This window comes from Molothrus ater, chromosome 21 (assembly GCF_012460135.2).
Source record: "Molothrus ater isolate BHLD 08-10-18 breed brown headed cowbird chromosome 21, BPBGC_Mater_1.1, whole genome shotgun sequence".
Taxonomy (NCBI): Eukaryota; Metazoa; Chordata; class Aves; order Passeriformes; family Icteridae; genus Molothrus; species Molothrus ater.
The window spans coordinates 4,977,458-4,989,935 of NC_050498.2; the positions used below are offsets into that span (position 1 = coordinate 4,977,458).

The 12,478-nt window shown below is 43.1% G+C and overlaps 1 protein-coding gene across 1 annotated transcript in view; it reads left to right on the plus strand.

Annotated features, from left to right (window-relative positions):
- The window catches only part of CUX1 (cut like homeobox 1), a 242,749-nt gene that overhangs the window by 163,433 nt on the left and 66,838 nt on the right, over positions 1–12,478 (plus strand). The window contains 1 exon segment of the mRNA XM_054517048.1: positions 7,895–7,943. Within this exon segment, the coding sequence (XP_054373023.1) occupies positions 7,895–7,943 (49 nt within the window).

The window sequence follows — 12,478 nt, forward strand, 5'->3', positions numbered from 1 at the left end:
CTCAACCTCAGGGCCTCAGTGAGGGTGGGATTCTGGCATAAATGCATGAAAAATTAAAGAGCAGAATGTTCTTCCTTGCTGTTCTCCATGTCCACAAAGGCAGGTCAGAAGGATCACAGCAGAGTGGAGTTGCAGGGTCTCTGCTTGTGTCCCAGTGCAGCACCTGCAGGAGAACCTGCCCACAGCTCCAGAGGTTCCAGATTTCCCACCAGCTCCCTCACGACTTGGTGGAAATGGATTTTTAGACAGGGTTATTTGTTTCTGCAAGTTTCAGGTGCAAAAATTGTCTTGAGTTTCAGCACCTTCCTTGAACTCCTCTGTGGCCCAAAGGATTGGGATCAGTGCTCTGAGATAGGAGGAAACCCAGAATGATCCAAATCTGGACACTCTTAATTTCTGACTTTAATGCTGCTCACAGGGCTTGCAGGGTGAAGCAAAAGCACACTGTAAAAGAAAAATATCTGATCAGGAAAATAAAGATTTATTGCATTTCTTTTCCTTTTTGTGATGGGCAGCATGACTGCTGGTCATGGAGTTCACAAGAGATCTGTTCTTAGGGAGAGAGTAACACAATGAGAGCTGAGTCAGAGGTTTTTAAATGAAGGCTTGAACAGTGTGGGGAGCCAAAATTCATACTGGCCATGGTGCAGCATGTGCAAATATGTGCCACATAAGAAAATAGTATTGCCATCAAATAAAAAAGATGGATCATCTGTTTATATATTGGGGTTTTTTTTAATCCAAGCAATACATCTTTTCTTTCTTCCAGCTGCTTACATTAAGTGTTCTCTGGTTTGCCAAGTGTGCCAAGGTTGTGTGTGTGTGACACTGTGGGAATTACAGCTCTGGGGTGCTGTGACTTGATGCTGTCTGTTACATATAATTCTTATTTTTCCTCTTTGCCTTTTACTTGAGCATATCAATTAATGTCAGTCATATCAATTTCTCTCCAGAAATGATTAAGAAAACACTGATGATCTTTAGAAACTGCTCCCTTGTGTATCACTGGAATAAAGCTGATTTCTGTTGTCTTTAAAACTTTCTAATTGCAAACATGATTGTCTTATCCTTGAAACCCTGACTTAAAACATGAAGAGAAAACAAAGTGCTGTGCAGGTTTTCTTGGAGAGGACTTTCCATATGGAGTGAAAGATGATTTATTCTATAGGGTCTTTTCTCTCTAGTGATTGAGAATATTCTTGTTTTGTTGGGGTACTGCTCAGTATCTTGGTCTTTATAAGCAGTTTCTTTAACCTTTTTCCATATTTGATACTGAATATTTGAATACTTGCCACGGATTATTTGGAGATCATACCTGCAGCTGGTGTGGCTGCTTGATCCTGGTGTGTTTAATGAGGAATCTCTCCCTGAGATTTATTTCCCCAGCCTGGATCTGCGCGTGGGGGCAGCGAGAGGAAACCAGGATGAATTCTAATAAAACAACAAAAAAAGATGGGAAAAGCCTTGGCTCTCTCTGCTTTTTGCCAAGGGAGGAGCTTGATTTAGTGCAGGGTGTCTGCACAGAGGGGTCTGGGCAGTGTCCAGTGGACATTTCCCACTCCCAGATTAGTGCAGATGACGTTGGGTGTAATCACCAGAGCACCTGAACCCAGCCTGCCTTTGATCTCTCAATTTAAAGCCTCCAGTCTCTCACTGCTTAGCAGAGAGGGGATTTTTTCCTTCAATTGAGTTCCTAGGAAAGGAAACACCCAGTTCATTACTAAACTTGGTGGATTTATGAATCCCTGAACAGAGAAATTCTTTTACAAGAGGCCTGGATTTATATGACACTGGAAAAAGGATTATCTGATCTGAAGATCCTTAGGGGGTTGCTCTGAAAGAAAATATTAACCTATAGCTCTTGCAATTTGAAAAGTAGATTTGAGAACTTAGCACTAAAAGGTGTGTGACATCTTCCCCTTTGACATGTTATGCTGAAATCACTTTTTATTTTGTTCTTAGTACAACCCTTCTGCCTATTATTCCATCTTGTACTGGCAGTAAAGGTGAATTTATCCTCTGTGGATGTTTGTTGGATTGGAATAATTATGAATTCTAAAAAGCATGTAAATGTGTGTATAGTGATACTCATAAAATGCCAAAAAATAAAATTAGTGGGGTTTTTTATATTATCTTCCTTTGGAAACTTTCTAGGAAAGTGTTTGTTGGTTTTTTCTTTCCTAGAAATTAGGCAACAAATCCTGGGCACCTGGGCAGGTCACCAAGGAGCAGGGATTAGATGAGGGCATCCACAGCAGAGCTTAGGAAGTGGTTTGAATGTGGGTGGGAATTTGTCTTCCCTCTGCTTTGCTTAAAGAAAAAATAAAATTGAATATTCAAATGCTGGAATGCTCTTGTGCCCTGAGTGAATGCCGTGATCATTGGGCTGCAGGCAATTCTGCCATTGTTTAGTGATCCGAAATTGCTTCCTAGAGCCAGGAACCTTCCCTGATAAAAATTTCATTGAAACCTGAAAAAAACCTCACTGCACTGCCTTTTGCTCTTTGTTTTTTTTCTTTCTTTCTTTAAATGCTTTGGCCCCTGCTCTTCTTTTCTTCCCTTCCCAGATATCCCAAATAACCTCACATTTTTTGCCTTGTGCTGGCCAAGTGCTGGGTTACACTGCCTGTAATTTTAAGAGGCTGAGCTGTTTACCTAATTTGGCCAAAATCTGCTCTATGCTGATCACAGATATACGTTACAAGGAGGATTTTTCTTTTTTTTTCCCCTTAATTAAACATAAATGCACATTAGTTGATAATGTCTGCTTTTAGTTTGAAATTGCCTGCGTAAATGTTTGGGTAATTAGAACATTTTAACAAGCCCCACTGGCTCCATATACCGTTTGCTCTGACTAGTAAACTTTTACATGTTTTTAAAGAAAACAAATGTGTGGGAAAAAAAAAATGTTGTTTGTTTTTTGCCAAACCAAAGTATTAATCTGCCCTGGTAGGGAAGTTTCTTGGCCACGCCACTGACTGCAATTTCCAAAGTGTCATCTGTATTTTTCAGTCCTTCCATGTATAAAGAATCCAACAGCAGTTTCCTTCAAGGTTGAGTAAGTTTGAATGTTTAGGGGGCTGTAGCCACAAGATTTGGCAAACCATTCACTTGTCATGTTAATAAAAAAGGAATTGTTTCTGCCTCTTTAAGCTAGTAGCTAAATGAAGGGCTTGGATCAACTGGGTTTTAATCATGAAGTCCAGATTCTTCTTGCTTGCACGTGAATAACTTTGTGGTGTTGAGGGTTTTCATCTGATTTAATTTTATTTAGAAGAGGAACTGAGCTTCTTCCCTGTTACCAACCCTTGAATTTGCTGACTTGTTATGCTCTTCAAACCTAATCTGTTTTCTTGATCTTAAAATGAAAATCGAGCCTTTCTGCACTTTTTATTTTCCCAAAGCAATTGAATTGAAAAGTGGGGTGGTTTGGGTTTTTTTTTTTCCCAGCTCCTTAAGTTGTTTTTTATAGATGGCATGTTAGCTTTGAGGGCTGTTTCATGACTGGTAAAAGCTTATACCTTGTAAAATCCATAGCTTTTAATGCATTTTGTTTCTCACTTCAAACACAGTACTGAGAGAAGAAATAATAGAATATTTCATGGTCGTGCTGTTCCAACAGTTCAGATTCCTTTTACATGGTGATGCTGATTTTGTAGCTCCAAATGCTTGGGCTTAAAATTTGATTTCCTAAATTCCTTAGTCTGAAAGTGTTGAAACTTAGAACAAGCTGTAATACACCCTGAAGAACTGTCTTGCTTACATGATTACTTTTCCTCTACCACAGAGATTACAAGAAATTGGATCAGATAAATGATTATATTATCTGTGGAATGAAAAACACTGGGTAGATAACATTTAGTCCTGAAAACAGATTTTCCCCACTCTTTTTCTCATGATCTGTGTTAATATTTACAAAGTATCACCCTTGACCAAACCCTGATTAATGCTGGGTTGCAGTGTGGAATTCTGGTGTAACCCACCATAAAAATCAGTGTAGCAAAATATCTCCTTGTTATTAATTACTCTCATTCTCTGTATCTGTCTGAAGAAAGAACTTTTCTCCTTGCCTTCATCTCTTGGGGTGATGGGGAAATGGAGACACTCATGAGGGCCAAAGTGTGTGTGTGTTCCTTCAGGAATAAAGAAAGTAAAAAGTGAAATAATCAGATCTCTGGTTCCTAAAAGTCAGCTTAGTTCACATGGGGTGACTTTGGTCACAAATAGATTCTGAGTAACCACAAATTTGTTGATTAGGTGAAGGAATTGTTCCCTGTGAGGGTGGGCAGGCCCTGGCACAGGTGCCCAGAGCAGCTGGGGCTGCCCCTGCATCCCTGGCAGTGCCCAAGGCCAGGCTGGACAGTTGGGGCTTGGAGCAGCCTGGGACAGTGGAAGGTGTCCCTGCCATGGCAGGGGTGGAACAAAGTGATTTCAGTCCTCAAGTTCCCTTCAAGATTCCCATCAGATTTTCAGTGCAAGCCTGCAGGACAAGCCCAGAGCTGGATGATGCTTTGCCTGCCAAGTTGTTCTATTGAAATAAAGAGGAATATTGAAATAGGAAGGGCTGAAAATGAGCAAATGTAGCAGAGGGTGAACACATCAAAAATGACCTGTGTGGGACTCACTCAGTGAGCCAAGCAGAGCTGCCTCGTGTCTGACAGGTCTGAATTTGACACAGTCCTTTGTAAACAATAAATCAATGCAGGTTGTTTCTGTGAGTGCATAAAAGGTGTGAGAACTGTAATTTATTTTATAATAAATACTTGTGCTAAGCAAACAGTGAATGCAGCTATTAGAGACTTTCTCAAATAAGTGATTTTAGGCTGCTGAGTGCCAGCTACTGATGTGGTAGTTGAGCTTTTAAAATGAAAAGCCTGAATTCCTTTTGAAGATTCTCTTGAATGCTGTTGACACTTGTGCTAGGAAAGAATACAGAGTAATTTAATTCATTACTTTACTTAAAGATAGCATTTATGGTTGCAGCATTACCCTCCATCCGTGTGCAGACTCTAGGCTGGAGGTGTTTACTTGAATTTTTTTGGAGATGTTGCATCCTTTTATTAGGTGTGCTGGAAAGCTTGGGAGAAAAAAATGTAGGAGGGAAAGGGGAGTTGAGGATCAGTCAGCTGGTGTGTCTGGGTACAAGGACAAAGGGACAATTTTGCCTTTGGCTGCAGTTTGACACTTTACTGGATTCAGTCAGAATTATCTCTGCACGCTGAAGGGCACAAATGTCATTTTTATGGCATTCTATATCCTCAGTTGCTTTTTTTTTTGTAATTGGCTGTGTATCCCAGTGCTGTAATAGAGCTCTTAAATCCTGACCCCGGCCAAAATGGGACACAATACCAGTATTAATATTTCTCTCCATTTTAAATGCAGTGTTGAGTCTTTTTATCATATTTTTCCATCACCATCTTGTGTTCCCCTGGCAGCCACCACCTTTCCTCTGGCTCAGGGTGCTTTTGAGTTTAGTGCTCTTGAGCTTTAGTGCTCTTTTGAGCCCCTCTCAGAGGGGATTTCCAGGCCTTGGATATCCCTCTGTTCCTTGCCTTGCTCCTCTGTCTTCTCCAGTTCCCTGACCCTTGGCTCTCCTTACCTTGCCCCTTTCAAGGTGGCTGAAGGTCCTTGGGTTGTGCAGACTCTCTCTCACTTCCCCCCCTTCCCACTCATCTTTTCTCCATCAGAGCCATCTTCCTTTCTGCCAGAAACAAGAGAGTTTCCCTGGCTGAGCTCAAACCCCACCTTTGCAATCTCCCTCCCTCAATCCCAGGAGTTCTTGCTTCCAAGTCTTTCACTCCTCCCAGGTGCTGTGTTGTTCCAGACCTTTGGCTGATACCTGCCCCCCCCTGTTTGGGTGGAAATGCAGGGATTTGAGTGTTCTCCCCAGCCTCCAGAGAAGGAGAGGAAGCTGCATTGGCTTCTGCAGGCAGCGTGGGCTGGGACATTCCCAGCTCTGCTCTCTGACATAACCCAGACATCATTTACTGGCTCCATATAACCTGAGGCATTCACACATAAATTGAGCCCGAATGCAGAAGCTTGTATAAAGAGGATCCTTAAACTATCCTGGCTAAAAATATTTGTGAAATGCTGGGAAGCATCTTTTTTAGTGTGTTGGGATGCTTTCTTCCCTCTTCTCTCTGTTCCAGATATACAGTGGGGTCACTTGCATGGGCTTTGGGACATCTTTTTCATGTGAAATACTGTCATTTCCATAAGTGGGTTAATAAGTTTTTTTTGGGCCTGGAGTCTAAAACAAAAGATGTTTCACAACTGCAGAGGCTAAAGAGATGGAAAGTGTTATTGCAGGCTGATGTTAATGTGCCTGGGTCAGTCTTGTGGCTTCTCCCTTGAATCTTTTTTTGCCCAGGCAGTGGTTGTTCAGTTCAGTTCAGTAAGTAATGACCATTATTTATTATTAATTCAAAACATGGTGTGCAGGATTTCTGGCCAGTGTGAGAGCACATTAGCTTCTCCTGCACAAGAAAACACATGTTAATCTGTTTTCCATTATTGTCCAAAAGATCTTTTCAGAAGGCAGTTCATGGTTCCCCAACAACATTAAAGGCTGTAATTAAAAATAATTTTCCATTAATTTATATACATGCACATTTACTTATTATGATCTTTTGCTGCATTTCCCTAAGTGTACACCCAAAAGCCTAAAATGCTGTTGAGGAATAAGTCAATATTCACTGTAATGATCCAGTGTGGAGTGTGCCAGAACCCTGATGTACTTCAATTAACCATCTTTCCCAACAAACACCTGCACAGGGAAATGGATCTTCTGTGAGAATCAGCAAAAAAACAAACCCTGATTTTTCTGCATGGGCAGAGGAAGGGAATTCCAGTATTTCACAGCTTTTACTGATAATGATCTGCTACAGATTAAAAACAAAAACCAGACATTATGGTGTTGGCAGATTGCAAAAGGACTTGCTGGTAAAGCTGCTGTTCAGAGGAGATGAGGACAGTGTTTATTGCTTCCATATGGTTCAGGCATACAAGACAGGCAAAATGTCTGAGGAGAATAATCTGTCTTATTATATTGATACAGAACATTCTTTAGGGCTGTCAGCCCTTTCTCCTGGTACCTTTCCCAGGTGAGAGCCTGGGTGGGAAATATTTGCCCATGATTGAACATGAAGATAAGAAAAGATTGCTTAAGGATTGGCTCCATTTGTGTGAGTGAGTATTAGAAAATGCTGATTTTTAAAGGGGCAGGTCTGGGAGCTGCTCCCTAACACAGGGATCTGAAGGATCTCTTTTTTTCCTTGAATATTTCTATAGTTCTCAACCCTTTGACTTTCCAATTCAGCTTTGCAAAGTGCATTAGGGGTCTAACTTTAGAGTTTGATAAATTCATGTCAAAAAAACCCTCATTTCCACGTAATGTAAAATTGAATTTCTTGGTCTCTTTGACCTCTTGATATTCTTTTTTTTTTTTTTTTTTAGCCAAATTAAGAACCAAACTTCTGGGCACATTGAAACAGAAGAGTAGCTGGTTGCTTTTGTATATGTGGGGAGTTGACTGAAGAACTGCAGTCTTTGATTTCTCCATAATTATCACTTGGGAAGCACCTTTACATGTAGGAAAGATGACACTGCCTGGAATTTTGGGGAGCAAGACCTTCAAAGATCCAATGAAAATGCTCAAATACCAATTTTCCTATTTCATTGCAAAAAGGGGGACAGGCAAAGGATTTTCAGAGTGGTCCAGAAAACTCCAGAGGGTCTCCCTAGTCAGGAAATGAGCTCAGTGTTACTGTGCCCTTTTACAAATCAATATTGACAATAAATATTGGTGTTTGTGTGCCTGTTGCTGTGCCTGAGCTCGTGCAGCAGCCATTCTCTGTGTGATAACAAAACTTCTGCTCTCTTCTTCTCCCAGGGCTGATGAAATCGAGATGATCATGACAGACCTTGAAAGAGCAAATCAGGTAGGATTTTAAATGAATCCTCCATAAAATTCTAGGTGTGACTTTGATTATTCTTTTTTAATTCTCTTTTGGATTTCACGACAGTTCTTTTATATTCATTTTGCAGTCATAACTGTGTGGAGTAAGAAAATATGCAAATTTTGAGCAAAATACAGCTCTTTAGGGATGCTCTGTAAGGATTGTGTGCACAGTAGAGCAGTGCTTGCCATATATTTACCTTCTAATAATTTAAACCTAAGTTTTCCACTGTAGTTATTCTTGGCTTTATGTTTCTAAATCCATCATGTTGGCCCCTACTCAGACATAGGCCGGTGAATGGTTAGCCCAAATTAAAGGACCTCTGTCCTCTGTGGCTGTGGCAGGACTGCAGGTGTGGGGACTTCTCCAGACTTCTTTTCCCCCTTCCTTTTCTGCTATGTTTTATTGGCATATTAATTTTTAGCAAGGGTTGGATCAGACTGTTCTTTCTGTGCAGGACCACAAAGAAATTGCCATTTGTTCCTGCAGATATTAATTGGGGCTGTGAAATGTCTCTCTGGCCACCCCTCTCAGTGCACACTGTCCTGACACAAGTGGCAGAAACACTGAGTTTTAACAAACCCAAACCCACCAGCCATGCAGAGAGCCCTTCTGAGTGAGTGAGGTGGTGGAGGAGATGTGTATGGATTCCATGATAATGGAAATTCCACAAGCCACTGGCTGCTGGTTTCACTGAGGGAAACCTCAGCCAGGATTTGCTTATCAGTGAGCTTCACTAATCTCTCTGCCAGGTACCACCAGAGATTGCAATCTCCAATCTCCCAGGCTGTGGATTTATGATCCAGCTGGAGTTTGCCTTAGAGCAGCTCCCTTCCAGGGGGAATAGTGGCAGCTCCTTCCCCTCCCTGGCTCCTGCTGTCAGCAGTGGTGGTGTGAGCCAGACCAGGTCACTGATCCTGTTGAAAATGTACCCCCTGCCCCAGCTGCTGTTTTGTTTTGTCTTTTCCCTTTTGCCAGATCAGCTTTCAGCCCCCACACTCCCCTGCTGCAGCTGTCAAGGCTGCAGCAAGTGCTGTTGGCTTTTATATTAGTTCTTGGAAAACTGGAAAAATACAAATGACAGAATCATTTCCACTGGAAAAGCCCTCCAAGATCACCCAGTCCAACCATCACCCAGCACTGCCAAGGCCATCACTAACCCACATCCCCAGGTGCCACATCCACAGGGATTGAAATCCCTCAAGGCATGGGGACTCCACCAGTGCCCTGGGCAGGACAACCCTTTCAGTGAAAAGATTTTCCCTGATATCCAACCTAAACCTCCCTTGGAGCATCCTCAGGCTGTTTTCTCGTGGCTTGTCACTTGTAACCTGGGAGCAGAGCCCAGCCCTCACCTAAAGGGGAGTTTTGGGAAGAGAGAAGGTCCCCCCTGAGCCTCTTTTTCCCCAGGCTGAGCTCCCCCAGCTCCCTCAGTCACTCCTGGTGCCCCAGACCCTTCCCAGCTCCATTCCCTTCCCTGGACACACTCCAGCATCTTAATGTTTTAATGAAGCCAAAATCATATTTGTAAGTTGTCAAGTTGATTATTTAGTCAGTAAAAGCAAACTGGTGTTTGTACAGTGGGTTTTTAGCTCTGTCAAAGAACTTTTGTAGACAGCATTAAATATTTATGAAAGTGCTAGTAATTATTTGAAAATATGTAGACTTTTTAGAAATTATGTAGGTGTTAAAAATGTTTTGGTAGAATTATTTTGTGATTTTTCTAAAGGCAGTACATTTTGCAATGATTTACCCAGCAGTTTTTTTTTTTTCCCTCAGTCTAAAGGGGGCTATAGTTAAAGAACAGTATTTCTAAATTCCTTATTGTCTCCAAAAATGGATTATACCTATTTATCTAGAAATGCTATTTTTCTATCTAACTGATACAAAGCTGCCATGCAGGTTGGGGGTTTTTTTACTTCATTGTGGTGCTTTTCTTGTAATTAGGTAAAATTTACAACTGCTTATGTGCATAACCCTTAGTTTGGTTATTACTCTGCAAAATCTGCCTGTACATAAAACCAGCATGCTGTTCATCTGAGCTGTTGGAAGGCCAGAAGAGGGGATTCTGTCTCACTTTTCCTCATCTTCCTCTCCTCCTCCTCCCCCTCTGGCTGCTGTAGTTCCATCCCCTCCCAAGCAGCAGCTCTGGCACCTGGGGGTCCTTCACTGGGGGTTCACTGAGCTCAGCAAGTGCAGGAAATCCTGCATCTGGGATGAAGGGTTTGTTCCCTGTGGGTTTAGCAGCTTGAGGCAGCTCAAAAAAACCCAAAAAAAACCCTAGGAGAAGCCACAGCACCCAAATCACAGAATCATGGAATGGTTTGGGATGGAAGGGACCTTAAAGCTCATCCAGTCCCATCCCCTGCCATGGGCAGGGACACCTCCCACTGTCCCAGGCTGCTCCAAGCCCTGTCCAGCCTGGCCTTAGGGGCAGCCACAGCTGCTCTGGGCACCCTGTGCCAGCCCTCCCCACCCTCCCAGCCAAAAATTCCTTCCCAATATCCCATCTATCCCTGTTCCCTGGCACTGGGAGCCATTCCCTGTGTCCTGTCCCTCCATCCCTTGTCCCCAGTCCCTCTGCAGCTCTCCTGGAGCCCCTTCAGGCCCTGCAAGGGACTCTGAGTTTTCCTGGAGCTTCTCTTCTCCAGGGGAGCACCCCCAGCTCTCCCAGCCCTGATCCAGCCCTGGAGCAGCTCCATGGAATTCCTCTGGAATTGCTCCAACAGTTCCATGTCTTTGTTGTGCTGTCTTTGTGTCCCCAGGAGGGACACAAAGGGACACAAGGGACCCTGTGGCCTTGCAGGAGCTGCAGAAGGGAAGGGCAGGTTCACCTGGAGAGGAGCAGGAGCTGCTGCAGTGCCTCAGCTCATTTGCTGCCCACAGAGTCTTTGCCTTGTGTGATGCTTTACTTTATAAAGCACTTTGATGAATTCTATCTAATCTTTCTAGCAGCAATTCCTGTGTTTTACCTCTTCATAGTTGATAAAAAAAAAAATTTACTGGAAGAAATTAAATCTATTGCACAGGCCAGAAAGTGAGTTTGCATCAGGCTGAAGTGTTACAATTGCAGAAACAAGTACTTAACCTAATTATGTATTTAATAGTTAAATTAACATTTCCTTTTACCATTTCATAAGTGCTCATTCCCCATTATTAAGGCTACCTTTAAAGAGTAGTGCTCAGCACGACTCCTGCTTTGCTCAGGGACTGCCTTGCTGATGTGGATGTGATGTTTTGCTGCTCTGGAATTAGCACTGACCCAAATGACTGAGATTCAGAGCACAGATTTACATATTTCCACTAAAAAATAATGAGAAAAAGAAACTGGTGTAAATTTTTATATATCTGACATTTCTTGAAAATGCCTTTCCCAGTTATCTCCCTTTTTAAATCCAGAGCTGGCACTTCAGAACTTCCCTTGCTGTTCCTCTCTGGCTCCTGGGAGGTGGGGAATGCCCTTCCCTCCCCAGGGAACAGAGGGGTGGATGTGCCCCCTGACTTTGGGCCAGGTGTCCATAAAAATGATCAAACCCACAGGGACAGAGCTGATGTTGTGGCCCCCAGCCCTGTGTCTTGTGGGGTGAAGCAGGGACCATTCTTATCTTCAGCTCCATCTCCTTTCTTCTCCCAGCGTTTTTTTCTCACTTGGATCCTCAAGTTTTTTTTCATGCAGGAGCTTTCTGGGCTACTTTGCTTAATACCAACCCCAGAACAAATTACTGCCTCATCAGAATAATTGCCTTTAAATGCCAGTGAGCTTTGCAATTTTCTGCTCAGAGAGAGGGAGGTGTAGTGACCACAAAGCTCCCTCCCTCTCCATTGTGTCATTAACACAAGGTGTAAACTGAATTTTCCCACAAAACACAACAGTGAGAGAAATTAATCCCTCACTGGGTGCTGCAGATGAGGGGAGGTGACAGCTCCTTTTTTCCCAGCTGCTCATCCAGGTGCTCAGTGCCATTAATCCACGATCTTGAGTGGGGTTTTGTGGCAGGGCTGCTCCATTCTGGCTGGCAGAGATCAGAGTACACCAAGATACACCCCCTGTGAGGGTGATGTGGGTGTAACCCTTCCCTTAGAAAGTCCTGAGAGGGTTTTTTATATAAAAAAGACAAGAATAGTGCATTAAATGTCTGGTCCAGCTGCAGCTGCCTGGAGGGGAGCTGTTAGCTCCTGCCATGGGGCTTTAGGAGGGGTGTAGGGTCTGAAGCCACCCCCTTTGGAGGGTGAAAGGTGCAATTCCATCATGTCCAGGCTCAGGAGAGCCATGGTGCAGAATCCCTGTCCATCCCTGTCCATGCCTGTCCATGCCCTGCTCCAGCCTCTGCTCATCCCCAGGGCTGTGGGACTCTGGGGCTCAGTTCCTACTGAGGGCACAATAAATCAAATACAATAGGAAGGGCTCCTTTTCACTTTATTAACCCAGCAGCTCAATGACAAAACTTGATAACATAACCCAGAGTTCCCCCTGCTTTTCCATGAAGATTTAATAATGCTGTAGTTTGGTGAAGGGA